Below are 23,705 nucleotides of genomic sequence, written 5' to 3'. Positions count from 1 at the left end.
TTCAGATTCAATCATTATATTTCCATAGAATTCACAAACCAAGAGTTATTAATACCAAAAAAAATGTCATCTTCAGCACCATATGATCCATACATTCCAAACCAAACCACTGGTGATCAATCGAACTCCAGAACTGCTGCTATACAGGCTGTATGTATTGCATAACATTTCATAATGTTTAATGTTTCTTTACTGTTCACATATACTAACATATATATTTAGCAAATCGATGATACTGTCGGTATCATGAGAGATAACATTAACAAAGTGGCAGAAAGAGGTGAAAGATTAGATTCTATTGAAAATAAAACAGATAATTTAGCCATCAGTGCCCAAGGTTTCAGAAGAGGTGCTAACAGAGTGAGAAAAGATATGTGGTGGAAAGATTTTAAAATGAGAATGTGTCTTATTTTTGGTATAATCATTGTCATTATAGTTATCGTGGTTCCAATTGCTGTTCATTTTAGTTAATTGAATTATTAACTGTGTATAAATCATTGAAAATTATTTGATTAATGGGTGGAGGTGGAGGTGGAATTTTGTAGCCTCTTTATTTTTTTGCTTTCTTTTCATTGTGGTAGTTTTATTTTTATTTTTGTTTAATATTTTTATGTTAGTTATTACTTACGGTGAATGTATGTAAAAATGTACTTATTCTGATATATGTAAAGAGATAATTATCAGTTCAATCAGTTTTTGTACCAGTGTTGTTTACCTGCTGACTCTGTTAGGAACAATACTAAGAAAACGAAGTCAGGTTGTTGCTTTTTCTCTTGTTTGTGTTGGCTAACATTTTTTTTTTGTTCCCTTCTTCTTACTCTTTATTGAAAGAAGTCAAAATAAAATGTCCAATGAGATCTCTATTCTGTATGAGAGCCCATTCCCTTTGCTCCTCACCATCAGATTTTTTTTTTCTTCTTTCTTTTTGGTATTGTTGTTGTTGTTGTTCTTCTTCTTTTCAACTTTATTTCAAATTTTTCATAATTATTTTTTCATTTTAGATTAATTTATTACTTCTTTCTTTAAAACCACACCCAGCATTGTCAATCATGATTAGAACATTATTAAGACCAACTTCATTGAGACTTGTTACACCAACTTTTAGATCTTTCTCCACATTTTCAACCAGATTTCAATTGATAGATAAAGATTCACACGCCTACAAATATTTATATGAAAAAACCCCCGTTGTTACAAAATTCACTGAAGATCATGAATGGGTTCATTTATATGATGATGATTCTGCTTTTGTTGGTATTACTCAATACGCTGCTCAAGCTTTAGGCGATGTCACATTTGTTGACTTGCCAGAAGTTGGTGATCATTTGGAATTGAATGAGACTTTGGGTTCTGTTGAATCAGTTAAATCATCAGCTGATGTTTACTCTCCAGTTGATGGTGAAGTTGTTGGGGTTAATCTCAAATTAGAAAGTGAACCAGGTATTTTAAACCACGATCCAACGAAAGGTGGATGGATTGTTCACATTAAATTGGATGACCCAACTCAAGTCACTAAATCTGAAACTTTAATGAGTGAAGAACAATATAAGAAGTTTTTAGAAGAAGAAGAAGAAGGCCATTAAATAAGTTATATGTCATTTTTTAAAAAAATAATAATGTATATCTAGTTTTTTTTTACACACTAACTAAATACTTATAATTGTAATTCTGATGTTTTACCTTTCAATCTACCTAACACACAATTAGCAACATATTTAGGAATGAAATCATCATCATGCAACATAGCAAAACTTTCAGTAGCATCTCTTCCAGCAAAATTGGCAATTGATTCTTTACCACCAGGGTGATCACCCAAAAATGGAGTTAAATCAAGTACTACATTTTTGATAATACACCAACAGTCACCAGGTTTATTATGTTGAGCAACTTCTTCAGCAGTGAACTCTTTATCAGGAACCGAAAATGGTTTGGGTTGTTTAGGAGCTTTCTTCTGTGGAGGAGGAGGAGGAGCGGCAGCAGAAGAAGAAGAACCACCATTGTCTGGAGTTGAAGTTGAAGCAGTGTTACCTTCTCCACCATTTCCATTAGTATCTATAAAAATTCTACCATTGCTAGGATCAATATGTAAATTAATCATTTTTAATCTTTGACTAGCAGAAGCAATACTATCACCATCACCAAAACTCAATTTATGGAATTTATAACTTGAAGCTTGATCAGCAGCTAATCTTCCATAAACAACACATGCCAATAATGAGGAACCACCTAAACGATTATGGCCATGAACACCACCGGCAACTTCACCAGCAGCGTATAATCCTTCAAATGGACTATCATTATCAGCAATAACTTGGGTCTTGTCATTAATCTTCACACCACCCATTGTGAAATGAAGAACCGGAGTAATAAATGACACATGATATTTAGCATCTGGTGAATATTCAAAAGGTGTAGCTGGGAAATATTTTTTACCAAATGGATCCTTAATAGCACCTGAAGCAGCCTTATTATAAGTATCAAGTTGCTGTTTAACAATGTCTTCAGAACAACCCATTTCTTCAACAAGTTCTTTACCAGAAACAGTTCTCATTAATCCTCTTTGAGTATAATGTTTGACATGAAATTTCAAATTTTCACCAGCTTTTTCACTTAAAACTAATCGAATAGGGAAATTTCCTTGTTTGATTTGTTTGTCCATTTCTCCCGAAACCCAATCACGAGTCCCCAATTCATCAACAAATCTTTCACCTTTAGAATTGAAAATAATCCCACCTTCACCTCTTAATGCTTCAGCTCCAAGAAACAAGAATCGTGGAGTTTTTTTCCTTTCAACAATATCTTTGTCTTTATAACTAATAAGACCAGTTGGATGAACTTGGATTTTATCCATATCCAAAACTTGACCTTTATTTTTTTGAACGATTTTTTGACCATCCCCCGTGGCATGGCCACCATTTGTCGAAGGTAAATCAATAATATCTGGTCGATATTTCCTAATTAAACTGTTCTTGGTGAAATCAGCTGCATATCCACCCGTCAGTAAAATTACTGGTCCGTATAATTCATGTTTAGATTTATCTTTCAAATTCTTGTATTTAACACCAACAACTTTATTATCTTGTTCCATAATTAAATCAATAACTTGACTATTTTTGAGAATAACAACACGATCAGGTTCAGTTTCAGAAAGGGTTTCTAATCTTTCTAATAATCTATAAGTGATTGCCATTCCGGGGAATTTTGCATCATGACCACGATGAGTTCTAGGTTGAGAATGTCCTCCTAATCTTGAAACCACAGTCAAATCCAAATCGAAAACTTCTTGTAACCAATGAACAGCATCAGCAGAATTATAAGTTAAAACTTTGATTAATTCTGGATGAGCCCGATCTTTAGCACTAGCTAATGTATCTTGATAAAATTGTTCAACCGAATCAGGGATTTTCAAATTAACTTGAGTTCTCGTCAAGGCACCATTGATACCTGAAGTAGCTTTCCCACTATTACCACTAAGAAAACTTTCTTTATCTAATAAAACAACATTAGCACCACGTAAATATGCCTGATGAGCAGCAGAAAGACCAGCTAATCCACCACCAACGATAAGAATTGGGTTTGAAGGAATACTTGCAGTTGACATTGTTGAAAAGTGTTAATTTAGTTTTATAAGACTCAATTGGAATATGTATATATAATTGTATTAGATTGTAGTTAATGAAATGAAAAATAATCAAGAAGAATATATCAAGGCGATTTGACAGATTACTTATAAATCGGTTTTCATTGGGTGGAGTTAATTTAGTGTATGAATGAGTGTGTGGGGGAAGGGAGGGAAAAATAAAAAATCTGGCGATTAAAACGGAGAATCAACCGCGCTACACAGAAAAACAATATGTTTACGGGTAAGCGTTCCCGCGTCAAATTATCCCGCTCGGATGGGTCTATCCACTTTTATTGCTCTTTTATTATTGTCAATTTAATTGCTTCCTTTTTTTCCACCCACCAACACACCACTTTCTCCGGTGTCCCCCTCCCCCCCACACACACAATTCATGCAACATTGTTTATATTAAAATTTATTTAATGAGATATATACTGAAATGCAAAAGTTACATCATTATGTTGAGCTTCATTGGTTATTAGAATATCTTCATTATTAGCTAATGCCTGATGATTCAAATGATTCCAAGTTGTGGCATCACCATAAAGCATTGCTGGTGCCTTTATGAATTGTCCTTTATCTCCTTTACAACGATTACAATTAAATGTATCATGAGTATCACATTGAGTATCTGGTTGAAATTTAAATAATTGTCTTAAATTAGCAACAGAAAATAATCTTTCAACGTCTTCTTTTTCATCAACAACACAACTTGATAATGACATTTTCATTGATTGTCTTTGGAAAATTTTCTCTTCAATGGTACCAGTAGATATAAATCTATAAATGAAACAATCTTTCTTTTGACCATCTCTCCAAACACGAGCTAAAGCTTGTTGATCCAGTGCTGGATTCCAATCAGGATCCATTAAAACTAATCGATTGGCACCAATCAAATTAATACCACAACCACCCGCTTTAGAAGAAAGTAAAAAAATAAATTCCGGTCCATTTGGATCATTGAATTTATCAACTAATTTTTGTCGTTTATTTATATTCATAGTACCATCTAATCGTAAAACTCCATATTTCTTATAACGACACATTTTTTCAATTAAATCTAAAGTTTGAGTATAATTTGAGATTAAAACAATTTTATCATCGGTTTCTTTATTAATTTTTTGAAGAAATCTTTCCAATATCAAAAATTTCCCACTGAACCAAGTTTGAATTTCACGATTACGACTCGCTGATCCTCCAGCAATTGACGATTGATAATCATCGGGGATGAATTCTTCTGAACCTTCGACATCTTCAGGCAAGTCTAATAAATCAGGATGATTACAAAGTTTTTTCAACATCCCAATAGCTTTTAATGGTTGTGACCCAGTACCTTTCATCAACTTTTTAATTTCTGGAGACGTAATGAAATGATTATATATATCTTTTTGCATTGGTGATAACCCCGTGAATAAAACATATTCGTACTTGATGGGTAAATATTTTGACAAGATATCATTAGTTCTTCTAATAATAAATTTCGAAACCATTTGTGACAATTCATTTAATTTTTTATCACCTTTTTCACGTTCTTCATCACTTGCAGTAGAATCCCTACCTTTTAAAATAGCATTTTCATAATTTTTTTTGAATTCAATTCTTGTACCCAAATAACCGGGATTAGCAAAATTTAATAATGAAAAATATTCTGATAAATCATTTTGAATTGGTGTTCCGGATAAAATGACTCTTCGTTCACATCTCAATGAATTCAATGCTGTGAATGTTAATGAATCACCATTTTTCAATCGATGACCTTCATCGGCTAACATCAAACCAACTTCAGTACCAGCCAATTTATCAACATTTCTACGTAATGTTTCATACGATATAATTAATACTGGTCGAACAATATTTCTTCCTTGAGCAGTTGACCATTGTTGTAAAGCAGTACCCAATTCACTATTTTTCGTACTTTTACCATCAACGGCTAATGGAGTCAATGCTCCTTCACCTAACCATTTCACAATTTCATTAGCCCAATTTCTAACTAATGAAGAAGGACAAACAATTATACATTTTTCAATTGTTCTTTTCCCTCTTGGTGATTGTCGAAGTAATGTCCACATTAATGTTAGACATTGTAAAGTTTTCCCTAAACCCATTTCATCGGCCATAATACATCCTTTAGCTCTAGCATCAATTAACCCAGCAGTGCATCGATATAAAAATTTCACCCCGGCAATTTGATGCGGACGTAATATTTTGGCTAATTTTGGATCTATAACAACTGGTACATCGGGATATTTCGATAATTTTTCTTCAGGATTAGTCACAATTCCTAATATTTCTGCTAAAGATTTATGAGTTCTTTTCCTTTTAATTGGTCGTTCCTCTGTTTCTTTGGTCTCTGGCTCTGGTTCAGGTGAGGTAGAACTAGAAGTGGAACTTTCTACTTCAGAAATTTTAGGGATTTTATCAACTGTAGGATCATAAAGTACTATAGCAAATTCACTAGTTGGATCATGTAATGCCCGAGGTGGAAGAATTGCTCTTACTTTTGTTCCTAATGGTGGTGGTGGACCTCTTTGAATTTCTGTTTGTTTACTATTATTTTTATCAAATGGCACAGTAAAAGAACGTTTAAATTTATCTTCATTTTTGGCAATATTATCGGAATTAATAATTGATCGTGGTAATAATGCACCAAATTTTTTACGTTTTATAATTTGTCCATCTCCATTGACATTTTGGTCGTTGTTGTATTCTTCTTCGTCGTCCTTTTCCAGTGTAATACCATCAACCGCATAATTTGTTCTTTTACGTGTAGATCTAACTGGTCTACGAGAAATCGTTATAGTTTCAGAAGATACTGAATTTTGTGTTGATGATGAAAATGGAACTTTAAATGGTTTTGATAAACGTGTAGCAGAATCGGTGACGCGTGGTGGTCGTTTATCCTTTGGTACACCTGCACCGGAACCTAAAGGTGTAGTAAATTGAGTCAAAGGTTTTCTTACTGCCATGAAGAATGGAAAGTACTGTTATTATCTAAGTGGCGTATTAATGCTTTGAAGGGCTATAATTGATTTAGTAGTAGTTAGGGGACAAGAAAGAGATATGAAAAACAAAAACAAAAACAAACAAACAAAGAAAATGAATTAAATCGAGAAGCATCGGAAAAAAGACAAAAGGCTACCAATGTGAAATATCAGCGATCACCTCGAATTCTTCTTTTTCCGAGATTATACTTTGGTTTCATATACACGACGCGGAACTTGAGATACTTGTAACACCCATCCATCCACTCACCCACCTACACTCCCTATATTATAAAATTTCCTTTACATCTCTCTACAAGAATAAATCTCTATACCTATTAACTTCAAACACAAATATCACTACCCACCCTATTTACCATGGATCAAATTCTTCTCAAGGCAAGCAATCAAGCAGTATCATTTGCCATTAGATCAGGAATTTCTCTTGCTTCAGGATATGCCATTAAAACCATTTCAACATTTTTAGATAAAATTCCTGAACTGTCCAAATTACATCAAAAAATTATCATTAAACAAAAAAAACTTAAATCCAAAATCGATATAATCACAATAACGATTGATTTAATAAAATTGGCAGCTATTAAAGGTGGTGGCAATGGTAATGGTAATAGTGGTGGGAATACAATTTTACAAAATAGTTTACAATTAATCAATGATTTACAAATTGAATTTAATGAATTTGATAATAATATTAATGAACTTATTAAGAATTTAAGTGGTAATAATGAAAAAGAATCAATTAAACAAGTTGAAAATTATATGAATTCTTTGTTGGATGATATTAATGAAGCTATTCCTATACTTAATTTAGTTTTAGTCACTCTGGGAGTTAATTTTAATGGTAATGTTAATATTCATGGGATATCACCAGGAAGATTACTTCAAGCTGCAAATTATATAAATAATTCTAGTGGTGGTGGTGATAATGATGATGATAATGATAATAGTACGATTGGACCAGTTTTTGATTTAGTCACATATTCAATATTTTATAATCCAAGTCGATTAAAATATATTGATGGTGAAATTGATGAATTGGCTTGTATTAATTGGAAAGAAACTTATGCGAGAAGTTCAGTTAGTATTAAGAAATTAAAAGATTATCATTATCAATTGACGATAATTGAAGATTTTAATGATGGTAGATATCATGATGATGAAGACGATAAGGAGAACAAGCCAGGGGAAATGGTGATCGATTTAAATTCTGTTCAACTGATGTTTTTCACAGCATCAGGAAAATTATTAAGACTTGAAGAAAGAAGTTCACCAGTTTTGATTATTAAAATATTGAAAAATGGTGTTGAAGAATGGATAGCACTAGGTGAACTCAATCAAGGAGAATTTGATGATGATGAAGATGAAGATGAAGATAGTCAAGATGAAGATACCAAAAAACCCGTGAACAAGATCAACGCCAAACTTATTAAAAATAGTAGTCTTTCATTACTTGAGTATCTCATACGTTTATGTCGATTACAAGAAATTGAATGTAAATCAATTTTAGAAATCCCTGATGAAATTTTATCTTTTTATCTTCATGATAAAGTAAATGATCTCAGTGATTCCGGATATTTACCTAAATCTTTATCACAAAGACAAAAAGATGAATTGAAAAAAATGAATAAAGAAAACACTATGACTATGGATTCTAATATTAATCGATTAAAAAATCTTGATATAAAAGAACCAAAGAAAAATTGAAATAGAGACTAGTGATACAATATTTTTATTCTTTTTTTATTAGAACAATGTGTAGTATCAACTTATATAATGATAATAATACTATATATTATTCTGATCTTTAGTGTTATCCGTTAGTGTAGGTATGAAATCATCAAATGCAGAATCACTTAAAATATCTTGAACATTATATAAATTTGGTATTTCTGAATTACCGGGAAGTTGCACCGAAGAAGTAGACGTTATATTGGGGTGGTTCTCATTGCCAACAGTATTGCCATTTATATTAATACTGTTATCGTTGATGGTAATTTTGTTTTCATTACTATAACTTGGGTAAATCGTATCGTTGTTGTTGTTGTTATTGCGGTGGTTATTTCCACCATTCGTGATCACGTCAGAATTATTATTGACATCATAATTACTTGGATTACTACTTGCATAATTATCACTTGGATTAAATTCAGTAACATTGTATAAATTTGGTATTGTTGTTGTATCAGGAAACTGTAGTTGATCGACATTTTGTGATTGTGGAGCATAAGGATCATCGAAAAAATTATCAGTATACATTTCTGATTCAATTTTACTCAATTGAGATCCAAATTTAACAGCACCTAAACCTGTTCTTCCAAAATGATGTTGCATATTATTATGGTCATCTGGATTAAGATTGGATAAACTATTTTCATCAAATCCATTAGATGGAGGAAATGCCGCTGAAGTAAAAGATGTCGGTAAACTTCCATTCATAAAAGAAGAATTATAATTGGTATGATTGTTGCCAAAAAAATCAAATGATCTAGTAGAACTATTTGATGCTATTGATAAAACACTTTCTGGACGTTTTGGACGTGATTGTTGATGATTTATTGAACTAACTTCGACGGCGGATGGAATTGAGGAATATGAATTAGAACTAATATTATTCATAGCAGTACTAACATTATGACTAGGTCTCACTGGTGTCGGTTGTTGTGGTTGTGGTGGTTCTTTCTCATTAGATAATGCCAGAAGTGGTTGATTTTCACGATCAAAACTTTGTGTCCCCACAAGTGGAAATAAGGGGAACATAGGGTCAGCTTCAGTTTCATTTGGACTTAGCGGTAACCCTACATCTTTATTAGAATAACTGATCCCAGTATCGTAATTGGAATTAAATGGGGTTGAATTATCACTTGCAAGATTACTGGTGGCAATTTGTGAGTCTCTAGTACCACTACCAGCACCACCAACTTCCGAGGTCGCATTCGACGAAAACATATCAAACAATCCATTATCAGTATTAAATGGGAAAACAATATCTTCTATCACAAAGTTTTGATCCAGAAGATTGTTATATGCTGGTTGTGTTGTTTGTCGTGATTGATTTGGCAGGGTCAGTTGTTGTTTCTTTTGCTGTGAATTTGTTGGTCCTGGTGGTGGCACTGACAGTTTTTTATTTGGAGAAGCGGCACTTGATGGAGAAGCACTACTACTTGCAGCTGATTGAGTTGTTGATACTGAATCTGATCTTTTCTTTAATCCAGCATTTGCGGCATCTATTAATGATTTCTTTTTGGCCTTTTCCGAAGCTGTCATATGATGAATATCACCTTTTGTTGTAGTTTTCTTAGTCATATTGGTGGAACAAGTACAATGATTAGTCTTATGACAAGCACATGAAGGTAAATGTGAACCATTTTTACCCTTTTTACCACATGAACATGTAACGTGTAAATTTTTCGACTTTCTATTTTCACGACAATGTTGACATTGTGTCACTGGTCTCCCCTTTGGTTTTATCATCGTCAATGGTTCATTTGAATGAGTGCATGTGGTGACACGATGACCTCTGATACATCTTTCACAAGCGTATTTGACTCCTTTGATCAACATCTCTCCAAGAAATAAAAATCAGTGATTACTACAACAGTTTTTTTTGGTATAATTAAATTAGTGGTTGGTGGGTTTTTGAAATTATTAGTAAAGGTGGTTTGAGTTTATTTGGGTTTCTTTTTTTTCTTCTTCTTCTTCTTCTTCTTTTTCTTCTGCCTCTCATTCATAAAATTTTTTTCTCTCTTTCTCTGTTGGCTCGGTTTCCCGCATTTTTCTCTTACAAGGTCTAATAGAGTGAGAGTGGGTGAGGGTGAACATGTGCATATTGAAAGATTCTTACTTATTTATTCATTGTTCTATTCATTAATTATTATGGTCTACACCCATTATATCATTGGGTCGTGTTTCTTATTTCAAAAAAAACAACATGACACATTATTGTTCTTCTTCTCCCAAAGTTTTACAGCCACCCCCTTCTTGAGTCTACTGCTAATACAGAGGATATTCCCTATATTCTAAGAGTAATACATTCCATTACATCTTATTATTTTGGCAATATTGTTAAATGGAACATAGAAAGGTTGCAAACATAATAGAGAGGACAAGCTTTTTAACTTTTGTAGGTGGTGGTGGAAACACCAACAACTTTAAGTTATATATAGAATGTAATGGAACATCAACAGATTTTTACTACCAGAGAAGTAATAGTAATAAGAAATGATCTAAGCCAAATTTTTTAACTTTTTTGCTTTTAAACTAAACTTCCTCTTTTGTTCTTTAAAAGTGAAAAGTTTTTCGTTAAGAGTGTGATAAAATTGTTAATAATTTTACTTACTACTCTATTTACTACTATGATCTACTTTTATTATTTGATTTCAAGAGCACATAACCTATTATAATTAGTAATCTAATTAGTAGTAGTATTTCTTTAACTTAGTTCTCGTTGTTATTGATTACAACTACAAAATAGAAGTCACTTACACCCCTTTTTCCTTTCTAATTGTTTGTAAACTGTAGTCTATATTATAATATTTAACTTCCTTATTTTTATATACTGTTCTACAATTTTGTATCTTTGAATCTTGGTAATGGTACCGGTTCATAAACTCTGTTAAACAACACATCATCAGGAACATATCTTGTTTGCATATATTTAGTATCAACAAATAATTCATTCAATTCTTCAAGTTTATTAACTCCCAATAATCTCATATTCATAATCATTTCATCTTTAAGTAATTGTATAGCTTTATTGACACCAGCATCTCCATATCCTGACATGGCATATAAAAATGGACGACCAATACCAACACCTTTTGCTCCTAAACAAACAGCTTTTAAAATATCAGTAGCTCTTCTAACACCTCCATCTATATAAACTTCAAAATTATCTGCTAACCCTTTTTCTCTCAAAATTGGCATCAATTCTGCTAAAACTTCAATTGGTGGTGGAGAAAATTCCAATTGTCTACCCCCGTGATTACTTAAAACCACACCAGCACATCCATGTTCAGCTGCTATAATGGCATCTTCAACTCTTTGAACTCCCTTTAAAATTATTGGCATTTTAGTAATTGATTTAAACCATTTCAAATCTTTCCAACTTAAACTAGTATCAATAAACGAAGAAATGGCTCTTGCTGAACCTTGTGAACGATCAGCTTCATCATCTTCACCTTGAACAAAACTTAAATCAACAATGCTTTTAGTTTTCATATCTTTTTCTCTTCTGCCCAATTGTGGAGCATCAACCGTAATAAATAATCCTTTCATACCTCTAGCTTCAGCATGTTGAACAATCTTTTTCGTAATTTCACGATCTGAATTGACATAAAGTTGAAACCATTGAGTTTGATTTGGTTTAGCTTCATCAACAATTTCATCAAATGAACATGAAGCCAACGTAGGGATCATTTGAATAAGATCATGTTTTTGAGCTCCTCGGGTTAAAACTTTTTCACCATCAGGATGGCCTAATTTACCTAATGCCGTAGCAGTAATATAAAATGGAACTGAAACTTTAGTTCCCAACATTGTCGTTGATGTATCAATTTCAGTAACATCAATCATTACTCTTGGTTTAAAAAAAATTCTTTGATAACTTCCAGTATTTAATCTGAATGTAGCTTCACCATCTGCCAGTGACAGATAATATGCCCAACCAATTGGATCCATAGTATGACGAGCAACAAATTCAAAATCATACAAGTTATAAATTTGAGAAATATCTGGTTTGTTTTTAACAAGTTGACGACGTTTAAGTTCTTCTTCAGTTGGTGGCTCATCATCATCATCGTCGTCGTCATACTCATCATCACCTTCAACTTCATCGTCGTTGTTATTACCAGCTCCATTAGTTTGAACTTCTGTAGTGATAGCAGCTTTGTTTTCTTGTTCATCATATTCAACATCAAATTCATCAACTGTTTCTTGTGAGACCAGAGTGGATTCAGTAGGTTTAGTTGTGGTGCCATTATTTGTAGTGGCACTCTTCTTCTTTTTCTGTTTCTTTTCAACTTCTCCTTTATGATATTTTGGTTGTAAATATTTAGTTAAAGTATCACCAGGATGAATAGGATCAAAAGCTTTAGTAGCATCTTTACCAGCATATTTCATAATAATTGCCAGTCCACCAGGATGTTCATCCATGAAATCAGAAAGATCATATGCTTTATCATGAATAATTACCCAACAATCATCTTTCTTATTATGTTGAGAAACTTCTTGTAATGAAAGTACCATTTATAAAGGATGTAATAGTAGTAGTAGTAGTAGTAGAAATCAACAATAACTATAGAGAGTTAGCTTTTTATCAATTGGGGAAAAAGTTTACTGTGGAGAGGAGGATTTTATTAAGTTTATATATAAAAATGAGCCAATTATAATTTCTCCATTTGTTATCAAATGACTCCCGCACACACATAATTCATGGGGGAATAATCCAACACAAAATTGAATTAGCAAATATAAACTCCTCCTGCTCTTCTCTTCATCATCTTCTTCCCCCAATTGTTTTGGTTTGTGGGTATAAATTTATGCGAAGGAGTTTAAGTATAATTAACTCAAAGTGGGTGCTATAGGAGATTGGAGTATTTTTCACATTTACCCCACTTGGATTAGGCCACTTATAGAATATATTATAACCACCACCCATCACTACTACTACTACTACACTCTAACACGGATAAATACACCCTTTAGTCGGTGGTGGAAATGCACGTTTGATTTAATCTTCGGGTTTGAGTACCCGAAAAAAATTATAATTTGACATCACGGGGAAAAAAATCACTCCCTATTCCCCAGTGAGTGGTTTATTGTCAGATGTGTAATCATGGGCGTGGAGGAGAAAGAACTAGTTTTTAAACACAAAAATATATTACGGAACCATTACCCGTCAAGAAAGAGATGATAATTTGAAACTCCAGGAAATCAAAAACAAACAAAAGTTTTTTACAATTTTCATTCTATGTATATATAATGTTAATCTTCATATAATTGAAAAAACTATTTAGAATTTAAAATAAAAAACAAAAAATAAAAACTAGTAATAATAATAACTTTATAAACGAAATCCTTCTGTATCAAAACTAAAAATATTATTAAATGTAGATCCATTGTTATCTACTATAGAATTAAAAAATGTTGGATCTAATATTTCTGGAAGTTGTGGAATTTCTGGTTCATCTGGTTGTTCTGGTGATGTAGGCATTTGTTGTGGTAATTCATCCTCTTCTAATTCCATTTGATCTTGTTGAACTTGCTCTTGTTGAACTTGCTCTTGTTGAACTTGCTCTTGTTGTTGTTGTTGCTGTTGCTGTTCTTCTCCTTCTTCTTGATCATTTTCTATACCTCTTATAAATAATATATCTACCATTCTCATAAATTGCTCATTTTGTAACATGTCCTCAGCTGGATTGTCTTCTTCATTGGTTTGTGGTTCTGATAATTGGTTAAGATTCTCTTCTTCCTCTTTCATTGGATAATCTTGATGTATATGTTCTTCTTGTGGTTGTGGTTCGTCTTTTATTTCTATTTTTATATCTTTTTCTGAATGTTCTTCTTGTAGCTGTTCTTGTTGTTCTTGTTCTTGTTGGTGGTCGTGGTATTCATGTTTTGGCTGCTGTTGCTGTTGCTGTTGCTGCTGCTGTTGTTGGGCGTAAAATTCCTCTTGTTGCATCATCAAATTTTCTTCATCCCTTCTTCTTTGTTCCATCTTTTCAGTAAGATCAAGCATCAATTTTTCCAAATATTCAACTTTCTGTTGAAAATTACTATGAACTTTCTTACAAATCAACCATATATCAACTCTTAAAACTTCACCCATTCTATCAATGAAAAATAACAATTGATTCATAAATTTTGAATTTTGAGTATAATTATTTGCATTAGTATATGATACTTGTGCCACCAATGATTGTATCATTAATACTAATGCATAATATACCACTAAATTCAATAAATGTTTATCATCGGGGATATATCTCATAATGATTTCCATTTCATCAACTATTTCAATGAAAGTATCGATATCAGAACCAATAGGTAATTTTAAAAATGGTTTATTCATAATTAAAAATATCAAATAATAAGCAATCTTTAACAGATGATCAACTGATTCATCAGTTATTGTGTTGATTAAAATAGATTTATTCCAAAAATACTCTCTAGATAACCCTCTTTTCCATGCTCCTAAACTTTTATTATATCCTTGTAACAAATTATATCTTTCTAAGAAAATTTTTTTCGACATCTCAGGATCATTTTTAGTTTCAGGTATAGTTTCATAAATAGAACTTATCATTGGTTGAGTATCAATAATTAATTGGGCTAAACAAGGTAATTTACCCTGTCTATTTGGGAGAAATATCAAAGGAACACTATTATCGACATATAACATTGTAATACGACCAAATATTAATCCAGCATATTTATCAATTATATAACTCCCCCAAAATACTAAATTTCTCAAATTATCAATTTCTTTATCAGAATCATCATAAATAAAACTATCAAATCCCAAATCTATTCCCATTCGGAGGGCAATTCCAGATAATTCCCATGCAGTAGTTAATTCCCCTAATCCTAATTCTAAAAGGGCACATACTAACATCGCTTGTAATTTAGGATAAGAACTTTCATTGAATACAAGACATCCGGAATTGTTTATAAACATTTCCGTTTTCAGTAATGTCAAATATTCTCGAACACAATCAATATTATCATCATATAAAGCCCCAGAAGCTATCAAAGCAGCAATTAATTCAATTGATATAAATTGATTCGTGGGGTATAACCCTAAAATATCTTCAACTGTTGCTAAATCATTCTTGTGGGCACATATTTCTTCATATAATTTGATGACTTTCCCTCTAGGAATCAAATAACATAAAATTGGTCGATCAAAATATTTGAATGCTAACGCAAAATATTTTTTAGCTTTTGAATTTGTAATCATTTTAATAACTTCTTCTATAGTTCTTTTATTCACTTTAATTAAGGTGGAAGAAGAAGAAGAAGATCTATTTTGAATATTAGGAACATTTCTCAATTTGGCCAACTTGATACCAGTACCCCATCTTTCTTCAATTTGATTTACATTCATTACCATGGATTCATCAGCATCATAAACAGTTGTGGCTCCAAATGCCATATTTGATTTCCCACCAGGTGCAGGGAAAAATTTAGGAGCGAAATCAAAATCATTTCTTGGTAGTGGTTCAGGTAATAAAGTAGGTAATGTAGGTCCTGAAGTTGGGAAAACTGGTAACAGTGGTGGAGGTGATATATCAACTGATATACTACTTTTTCTACTACCACTAATCGTACTAGCAATACTACCAGTAATATTAGAAGCATTGGGTCCAGAAGTTTTGCCTGAAATAGGGTAGTGTAATGGCAAGTCAGATTGCCGGAGAAGATTTTGTCGTGTTTGTTGTTGAAATGGTCGTGATGGAATTCTCAATATCTGAGGAGCCAAACTAATAGTTGAATTAGGAGATGCAGGTGAAGATCTTGTGCTTACTTCACTTGCACTAGATTGTGATAGTGATTGTGGCAGTGGTTGTTGTTGTTGTTGTTGTTGGTTAAGGTGGACGTGAAAGTTTGCACCTTGTTCTCTAGAACTGACTACTAATTCACCTCCTAAAGTAAATGAATTCGCCAACGAGGCTTCAGATTTCGATAATTCTGGTGAACCAAGAGATGAATCCAGTTTAGTCTCTGAATTGTCTAAAAACAGACTCGAGGATTCGAGTATTTCAGTTATTTTCAAATGCAATTGATAAGGATTATCTTTCAAATCAATTAGACTCTGGAGTTGGTCGTGTAATTGTTGATTTGTATTCTCTAAATTGGTAATATACTCTATTGAATAACGTTTCTTTCTTTTGTCAACATCGGGATAAATACATTCTTGATTTCTTTTAAGACAATTTGAACACGGTGTATTCCCGTCACATTTTCTTTTAATTGTTCGACATACTGTACATCTATAACCAACAATGTTAGTAATCTCCTATTAATCCAAAAAAAGTAACAATCATATAAATACATACGAAGTACTTCTTCTTTGCTTAATTTTTTTAGTTGAACTTGGTGTCATGGTGTTCCTGAATGTTCTAATAGTTCAGAATCGTTCTTTATATTTTTTTTTTAGTTTTAGACTTCTCGTGTTTTTTTTTTGGTTTCTAAGTTTATTTCTAATTTCCGATTTTTTTTTTTTCGTTTAAAAAGGTGGTGGAAAAATTATCCACATATATATATTTATACAATATGAAACAAAGTTGAAAGGAAAAGGAAGGCAAAATTTTGTGTGTGTTGGAATGTTCTAGCTTCTTGGATAATTTATAGGGAGTTCTTTAATTTGAAATACACAAATAATGCAACCGCCTCAGAAGAAGTTTGTGGAATATGCTCTATATATATGTGTATTTCCGAGGGAGTTGTTTCATCACTCAGCTGAGTATTCATGAGGAAATGAAATTTATGCACATTAAAATTCCATTTTTAACTATGTAATAGGAGTAAATCAGCAAGAAACTAATTAGTAAATACGATTAAAACCAGCACATATTGCCGTTTAATATTCCATTCTATCCATTCTAAATCGCTCAAACAGACTTTGTGTACACAAAAATGAAATGTATACCAAGAAAGAACAATTGAAAAATAAAATAAAATTTGAAAATAGAAACAATAAGAGAAGAATTTTAATACATATCAAACAAGAAGGACAATACAGTTCTCAAGTAATTGATACATATATACATGGAACAATAGTATTGGGAATAAAAGTTTCCACAAAACAACAAATATCAATAATTCATTTTGCGTGGGCCGAGTTTTCCAAATCATCATTGTTTTTTTATGTAACTTTTCTTGGAATTTAATGGGCGGGAAGGGAGGAGAGGTGGTGGGACAATAAGATAATTTTTTTTTTGAAGTTAGACGGGACGGGGGGCATAAATTTGAAAGCACGATTTAACAAAGAAATTTCATCTACTTACTTGAAACAATTAGCCCAAAGAATGAAGAGCTGTGGCTTGAATGTCAATCGTTGTCTATCTAAAGATACATCTATTTTTTAGTAAACAAGTCGAACACGAATGGAAGGCCAAGTTTTGTATCATTTATTACCAAGGACTCGTAAAAATAGTTGAAGTTTAAACCACAATATGAAAGTTGTTTTGTGATTGTAGAAAAACAGAGAATTATCAAAGAATGGCTATCAGTAGCTAGATTGGTATGTTGGAAAATGATAATTGTTTAGATTTTACATTTTTGAATTGTTTTTTAGGCACAGAAGAGTGGTATGAGTCAACAATTTTTCACAAACTTCAACATTTATGTTTCCATATCCTGATTTATATGAGCTCATGAGTTAAACAATGGATTTATCTTCATCATCGCTCCTGAGTGTTCAGTTACCTCTCTTGTATTTTTCTATGTGACAGAACAGAGAAAAGACTTTTTTATTTAGATTGAACTATTCTTGTTGCAAAAAGAAATGAGTTATCGGGATTTGGTGTCTAATTTCCGATCAATTTATTATTTTAGAATTGAAAAACTAAAAGAGGAATAAGAGAATTACGAAGAAACATTTCTTCCACCATGGATGTCCTTTTATGTATCAAGAAGTATCAATCAAAAAATAAAACCCATTCTATTGTTGTTAATTAATGGTGTCAAGTTATTTGAGCTTTCGGTCATTACAATTGGGATGTGGAAATATAAGCTGCTGCTTAAATGGCCACAAAATAGATGGGAGGGCAATTAAAATTCTTCTACAGATGAAATTGCCACTACTTGAATTGGATGTGTTTCCGATTTATTTTTTTGAATTTGAGAGAATAGTTGTGATGTCAAAACTTACTTGTTACGGCATTCATTTTAATAAGATTGACTTTTATTTTGTCTGCCCTTTAAATATCTAGTTCATATTATATGGATGGAATGTAAGCGGCATTTTCATTATAAAATTCTGATTATATGTTTGTGGATTATAATTTAATTTCAAAAACTTACCCCTGAAAACTGACAATATTAAAGTTCTTCGAACATCTATTGAATCTATAATATTTACTCTGTGTTTCCACAGTTATCTATTAATTCTAACCTTAACAAATACCAATTATTGCCTTCCCATCATCTATCAAATGGATGGGTAATCGCATAAAGCGTAATAGCCGAATCCAAATGCATGCAAAATAATTACAAACCGCTAGCATTGTTCACATTAGTTGATATTCTGTTCTTGGCTCATTATTGAAACCCCCCACCCCCCAAAATTAAACTATATCGTACGTTTTTACCTGTATGTTAGAAGCATTTGATAATAGTAAATTCGATGCTGCTGCTGCGGGGGGTGTATGTGAACAATTGGAATTGAAAAAAAGCCTAGATTTGGATATTGCTTGAGACCCAAGAAGAAGAAGAAAGAATAAAACAAGCAATTCTACACTATACAGGGCATAATATTTTCTGCACTAATTAAATTTAATTTAAGTAATAGTGTGATTCCTGCATATACACCAATTGTGTCAGACACAAAAGATAAAAAAACCTTTGCAAATACTATCGCCACTCACCCCACCTCCTCACTCTCACCCTCACCCACACCACCTACCACCTGCCACGATCCGCTCGAGGAAATTTACATAAATTGATCTGTATTACACGTACAGGACAATTACTTTTCATTGTCAAGTATACCAAAATCCCAAATCACAATTCCTATTCTCTTTAATTTTGTGATAATTACTAACAATTCTACTGAGAAATCATCGTATTTAAAATATTGGAAGAAAGAATTAAGGGATACATGTTCAAGTGGTATCCCGTACTAACAATGAATGTGAATGAAATATAGCAATTAAAACAGCAAGTGAATAAAAAAAAAAATTTTCAAGAAAGAAAGAAATGATTTGATGATTTAAATCCCAAATGATAAACTTATTAAAAGAAATCTTTATCTCCTATTGTTTCACTTATGGTGTCTCTATACTAATTAGACTTATTAGTTGGTTAGTTAGTTTGACAAAAAGTAGAACAAAACTTAAGTTGCCCTGAATTATTTCTTTCTTTGTTTTTATTTGCACCGTAATTTCCCTCTCTCTCTTTCTCTTTCTCTTTCTCTTTCTCTATCGGACAATTGTCTTTTTCTCTCTCTCCATTTTTGCTTTGTTTGGTTTGGTTTGGTTTGGTAGTTGAAAATCCTCAAAATCAAACTCAAAAAAAAAAAAAAAAAAAAAAAAAGAAAACTGAATTGAAGTAAAACTACCCATAAATTGTTTTAACCAAACAAACACTATTTTTACATCTTTAAGTATTCAATAACTGTTGTGTTTTATACCTTCTATTCCTTCCCCTTTTTTCCACCTCAAACTCCATCACTGGATATATACTTCTATAAATTAATAATGGGAAACAATACTTCTACAGGGAATTTCCATAGTTCTGGTCTGAACAAGCGTCAAGGAAATAGTTCAGATTCAATTAGAAAGTCATCAGCTTCGGTAAATTACAACAATAGTGTCGATAGTTCTAGTGATAATAGAGTGAGAAAATCAACTGCTAACAAAAATGCTAATTCCCTCGATGAAGAGTTTAGTGATTTAATCTTACATCAAGTGGTCAAAAACTCCCGCACTCTAGAGGCTGCCCCACTACAACCACTGCCAAAAGGAGAACCAACGAATCCTCATCACCAACAAAGTAATGTTTACTCGACGCATTATAATCAATTCAGTGACGATTTAATCGAGGATGAGTTCAATGAATTGAATGAAGGTATTGTTGAAACAGAAATGGGGTCACTTCAAAGGAATATTATACCTGATCAAGGGTTTGGAAATGACCCAACAAATACCACATCTTCATCGGACTCTACTGGAACATACAACTATTCATCTACTTTAAATGACGATATGGAAATTGATGCACCTTTCCCTCATGATGACGACGATGATAATGATAGTGATGGTGTTAATAAGGTGTTCCCCCAAAGTCGGTCAAGAACCCCTACACCAGATTTAACCAAAGTTGATTTCACGAAAATAATAAGTCAAGCACCTCCTGGGTATGATGGTGATACAAATATGAATGGATCTGGATCCGTCCCGCCACCAACTCAAATGATGTCTGCTGCCTCGGTTGCCAGAAATGCTCATTCGCCTTTACCAAATTCTGACCACCACCAAAAAAATTTGCAACAGCAACGACAACCACAACAACAACAGCAATTGCAACTGCTGTTCCCAGACAATTCTTGTGGCAACACTCATGCCTATCCACAACAACATGGTCGACCAACTAAAATATTAAAGACTAATCAACAACTGCAGCAGTTTTTAATTCCTATTGAAATTAAATGGGTGAATACTACAAAAGAAGCCATACATAAAATAGCTATTATTGGATCATTTTCCAATTGGAGAGATGTTATTAAAATGTATCCATCAACTAGTCACCCTAATGAATTTGTTACAACAATTAACTTACCTTTAGGTGTACACAAATTACTTTATATTATCAATAATGAATATCGAGTAAGTGATCAATTACCCACTGCTACAGATCAAGAAGGTATTTTTTTCAACTGGTTTGAAGTCATTGATGATACTCATCTTTTCAATCATTCATTAAATCAACCAAATCATATTGGTGCCAGTACAGATTATGATGCTAATATTATTAGATATGATAATACAACAACTACAACTTCAGAAATGAGTACTACTACTACTGCTACTACTACTACTACACCAAAATATGTTCAACCACAAACTTGGGCACCTAGACCAGCTGGAAAATCTGATGTTGATAAAATCAATCAAAAAGAAACTGATTTACTTTATAAAATGAGTAAAGAGGCATCAGGTGAATTTGAACATGTGGAATTTATTGAAGATACTGATGCCACTGGTAATGGTAATGGTGCTACTGCCGGTACTGCTGGCCAATCACAAGATTCTTCTACACCACAAGGTCATAATAATCATGAAGCAATCAATTCAGTTGATGAAATTGCATTTGACAATAATCCTTATCAAAATTATGAATTATCGACGAGTTCAAGTTCATTTTTACAAACCACTGGACAAATCATTGAAAACCCCGTGGAATATTCTTCAGAAATACCGGAAATGTTCATTAATTATGATTATTTCAAAATGAAACCGGCAGATTATGAATTACCTGAACCACCTCAATTACCACCACATTTAAATAATGTATTATTGAACAAAATGACGTCATCATCATCATCTGGTTCTGGTTCTGGTTCTGGTTATTCTTCTACTTCTCATGGATCAGGATCAATGACTCAACATTTATCTAGTATTGGTAATGTTAGTACCATTAGTGGTAGTTTACCAAAATCACAGAGTTTACTGTCAACTATTGGTAGTGGTAGTAGTAGTAGTGTGTCAAATACTGGATCTTATTTGAATAACAAACGTCCACCATTGAGAAGAGCAGATAGTTCATATTATGCATCAAATAAAGATGCTTATCATTTACTGATTCCTAATCATGTAATACTAAATCATTTGATGACTACAAGTATTAAAAATGATGTTTTAACTGTTGCTTGTATCACTAGATATCTGGGTAAATTTGTCACACAAATAATACATTCACCAGCTGATACTAAATAAGGATTAGTTTTTGTTAAAGTAATGGTTTGGGCTTTGGCTTCGGCTTTGGCTTCGGTTTTGTATTTGTCTATTTTGAATAACATACTTATGTGGTTGTTGGTAATTAAGAATTGATTTTGTTTACATAAATAGTTGCAAATATTTCTAATTGAATCATTCTTAATTTGTAACTATTCTACTTCTGTAGTGAAAAAAAAAATAAAATTCATTTATAGGATATTTACTTTACAACATCAAGTACATAATCATAATCATAAACATAAAAAAGTGTAAAAAAAAAATACAATACATTATTTAGTTAGTTAGTACAACATAAAATCATTAGATAACATTAAATCGAAAACATTTATAAACAATACCAATTCTTCCCCCTTAATTTTTATTAGCAATTAATCCGAAAAACATAAGTAACAAGCTACTTCACCATCACTTTCAAATATTTGTATCATTTGATCTTTTTCTTCAAACGACGTTCTCTTCTTAATCTAGTTTGCATTAAACTATAACTTCCTCTTCGAATAATCACTTCCAATTTAAAACTATCAATTTCTGGATAAAAAGTTGAAGTATAAGAATATAATTGTTGAATTAAAGCTCGTCTTTTTTCTTTATCAGTATCTCTTATCCAAGTTTGATAACCTAATTGAAAATCACAATAATTTCCAAACATTTCAAGTACATTTAATTCAATTAATTTTGTTAATCCAATTGAATATCGATGTAAATCAAGAATTTTCGATAATTCATAAATATTTAATCGTGAATAATATCTATCATTTTTCACATCTAATTCAGGTTTATTATTGTTATTATCGTTATTCGTGTTGTTATCTGGATGTTTATTATTCTTGTTAGTAGGTGAATAATTTAATTTTGTTGTTGGTCGTTTTTTCAGTGGTACTACTCTAAATAGACCTAATCCACCTTGACTATTAGGACGATTGGGACATTTGGCAGGGTGACTTTGTTTAATATTATAATTTGTCACTTGACCTTTTGATAATTGAAATTCAAGTTTTTTCGTTAATATCGATAAAGGAAGAAATTTATGATTAGCAAGATTTAAAAATTCTTGAGAAAATGGTTGCGGTAATATTTTCGGACCAATTTCATAAATCTCATTAGCAATTCTAGAATCTAAAGATGAAAACAATTCAAGATTGGTTGATGATACTAAAGGTTTAAGGTTGGCTATATGATTAATATAATCACTTTTTTTATTGACAAATGTAAACTTGACTGGCATTATCATCAAGTTGCTGCTCTTTACGTATTTTTTAGGTGGTTTTTTCAAAAGAGCGGTGGTTTTGGGATTACTAACTTCAGATAAAAACGGTACCATTGGGGAAAACAATGGTTCTTTTGATGCTTCAATCGGATTATAATCATTGATAAGTTTAATTTCAGTACCTATAGTTGGATCTT

The 23,705-nt window shown here is 32.1% G+C and overlaps 10 protein-coding genes across 10 annotated transcripts; 4 read left to right on the top strand and 6 right to left on the bottom strand. All coding sequences in view use genetic code 12, as the record gives it.

Moving 5' to 3' along the window:
* Positions 1–63: 63 nt before the first annotated feature.
* On the top strand, positions 64–471 carry CAALFM_C113690CA (SNAP receptor; the record flags this gene model as incomplete). Its single annotated transcript, XM_019475181.1, has 2 exons — positions 64–150; positions 223–471. 2 exons carry the CDS (start codon positions 64–66, stop codon positions 469–471), a joined length of 336 nt encoding a protein of 111 aa, XP_019330726.1.
* A 578-nt stretch (positions 472–1,049) lies between these two features.
* On the top strand, positions 1,050–1,583 carry GCV3 (glycine decarboxylase subunit H; the record flags this gene model as incomplete). The annotated part of the gene is made up of 1 exon (XM_717117.1): positions 1,050–1,583. The coding sequence occupies one exon, from the start codon at positions 1,050–1,052 to the stop codon at positions 1,581–1,583; it is 534 nt and encodes a 177-aa protein (XP_722210.1).
* A 71-nt stretch (positions 1,584–1,654) lies between these two features.
* On the bottom strand, positions 1,655–3,601 carry OSM2 (fumarate reductase; the record flags this gene model as incomplete). Its single annotated transcript, XM_717116.1, has 1 exon — positions 1,655–3,601. The coding sequence occupies one exon, from the start codon at positions 3,599–3,601 to the stop codon at positions 1,655–1,657; it is 1,947 nt and encodes a 648-aa protein (XP_722209.1).
* Positions 3,602–4,041: 440 nt separating this feature from the next.
* Positions 4,042–6,588, bottom strand: RAD54 (DNA-dependent ATPase; the record flags this gene model as incomplete). Its single annotated transcript, XM_717115.1, has 1 exon — positions 4,042–6,588. The coding sequence occupies one exon, from the start codon at positions 6,586–6,588 to the stop codon at positions 4,042–4,044; it is 2,547 nt and encodes an 848-aa protein (XP_722208.1).
* Positions 6,589–6,981: 393 nt separating this feature from the next.
* On the top strand, positions 6,982–8,328 carry CAALFM_C113650CA (uncharacterized protein; the record flags this gene model as incomplete). The annotated part of the gene is made up of 1 exon (XM_717114.1): positions 6,982–8,328. One exon carries the CDS (start codon positions 6,982–6,984, stop codon positions 8,326–8,328), a length of 1,347 nt encoding a protein of 448 aa, XP_722207.1.
* Positions 8,329–8,409: 81 nt separating this feature from the next.
* Positions 8,410–10,185, bottom strand: CUP2 (Cup2p; the record flags this gene model as incomplete). Its single annotated transcript, XM_717112.1, has 1 exon — positions 8,410–10,185. The coding sequence occupies one exon, from the start codon at positions 10,183–10,185 to the stop codon at positions 8,410–8,412; it is 1,776 nt and encodes a 591-aa protein (XP_722205.1).
* A 999-nt stretch (positions 10,186–11,184) lies between these two features.
* CYB2 (Cyb2p) lies at positions 11,185–12,867 on the bottom strand (the record flags this gene model as incomplete). Its single annotated transcript, XM_717111.1, has 1 exon — positions 11,185–12,867. The coding sequence occupies one exon, from the start codon at positions 12,865–12,867 to the stop codon at positions 11,185–11,187; it is 1,683 nt and encodes a 560-aa protein (XP_722204.1).
* An 817-nt stretch (positions 12,868–13,684) lies between these two features.
* ROB1 (Zn(II)2Cys6 transcription factor ROB1) lies at positions 13,685–16,726 on the bottom strand (the record flags this gene model as incomplete). Its single annotated transcript, XM_019475180.1, has 2 exons — positions 13,685–16,613; positions 16,680–16,726. The coding sequence occupies 2 exons, from the start codon at positions 16,724–16,726 to the stop codon at positions 13,685–13,687; spliced, it is 2,976 nt and encodes a 991-aa protein (XP_019330725.1).
* Positions 16,727–20,042: 3,316 nt separating this feature from the next.
* KIS2 (Kis2p) lies at positions 20,043–22,280 on the top strand (the record flags this gene model as incomplete). The annotated part of the gene is made up of 1 exon (XM_717109.1): positions 20,043–22,280. The coding sequence occupies one exon, from the start codon at positions 20,043–20,045 to the stop codon at positions 22,278–22,280; it is 2,238 nt and encodes a 745-aa protein (XP_722202.1).
* A 445-nt stretch (positions 22,281–22,725) lies between these two features.
* Positions 22,726–23,622, bottom strand: CAALFM_C113600WA (uncharacterized protein; the record flags this gene model as incomplete). Its single annotated transcript, XM_717108.1, has 1 exon — positions 22,726–23,622. The coding sequence occupies one exon, from the start codon at positions 23,620–23,622 to the stop codon at positions 22,726–22,728; it is 897 nt and encodes a 298-aa protein (XP_722201.1).
* Between the last annotated feature and the right edge of the window lie 83 nt (positions 23,623–23,705).

Source organism: Candida albicans, chromosome 1 (assembly GCF_000182965.3).
Source record: "Candida albicans SC5314 chromosome 1, complete sequence".
NCBI lineage: Eukaryota > Fungi > Ascomycota > Pichiomycetes > Serinales > Debaryomycetaceae > Candida > Candida albicans.
The sequence above is the reverse complement of the archived record's forward strand: the minus strand, read 5'-3'. Positions and strand labels throughout refer to the sequence as shown.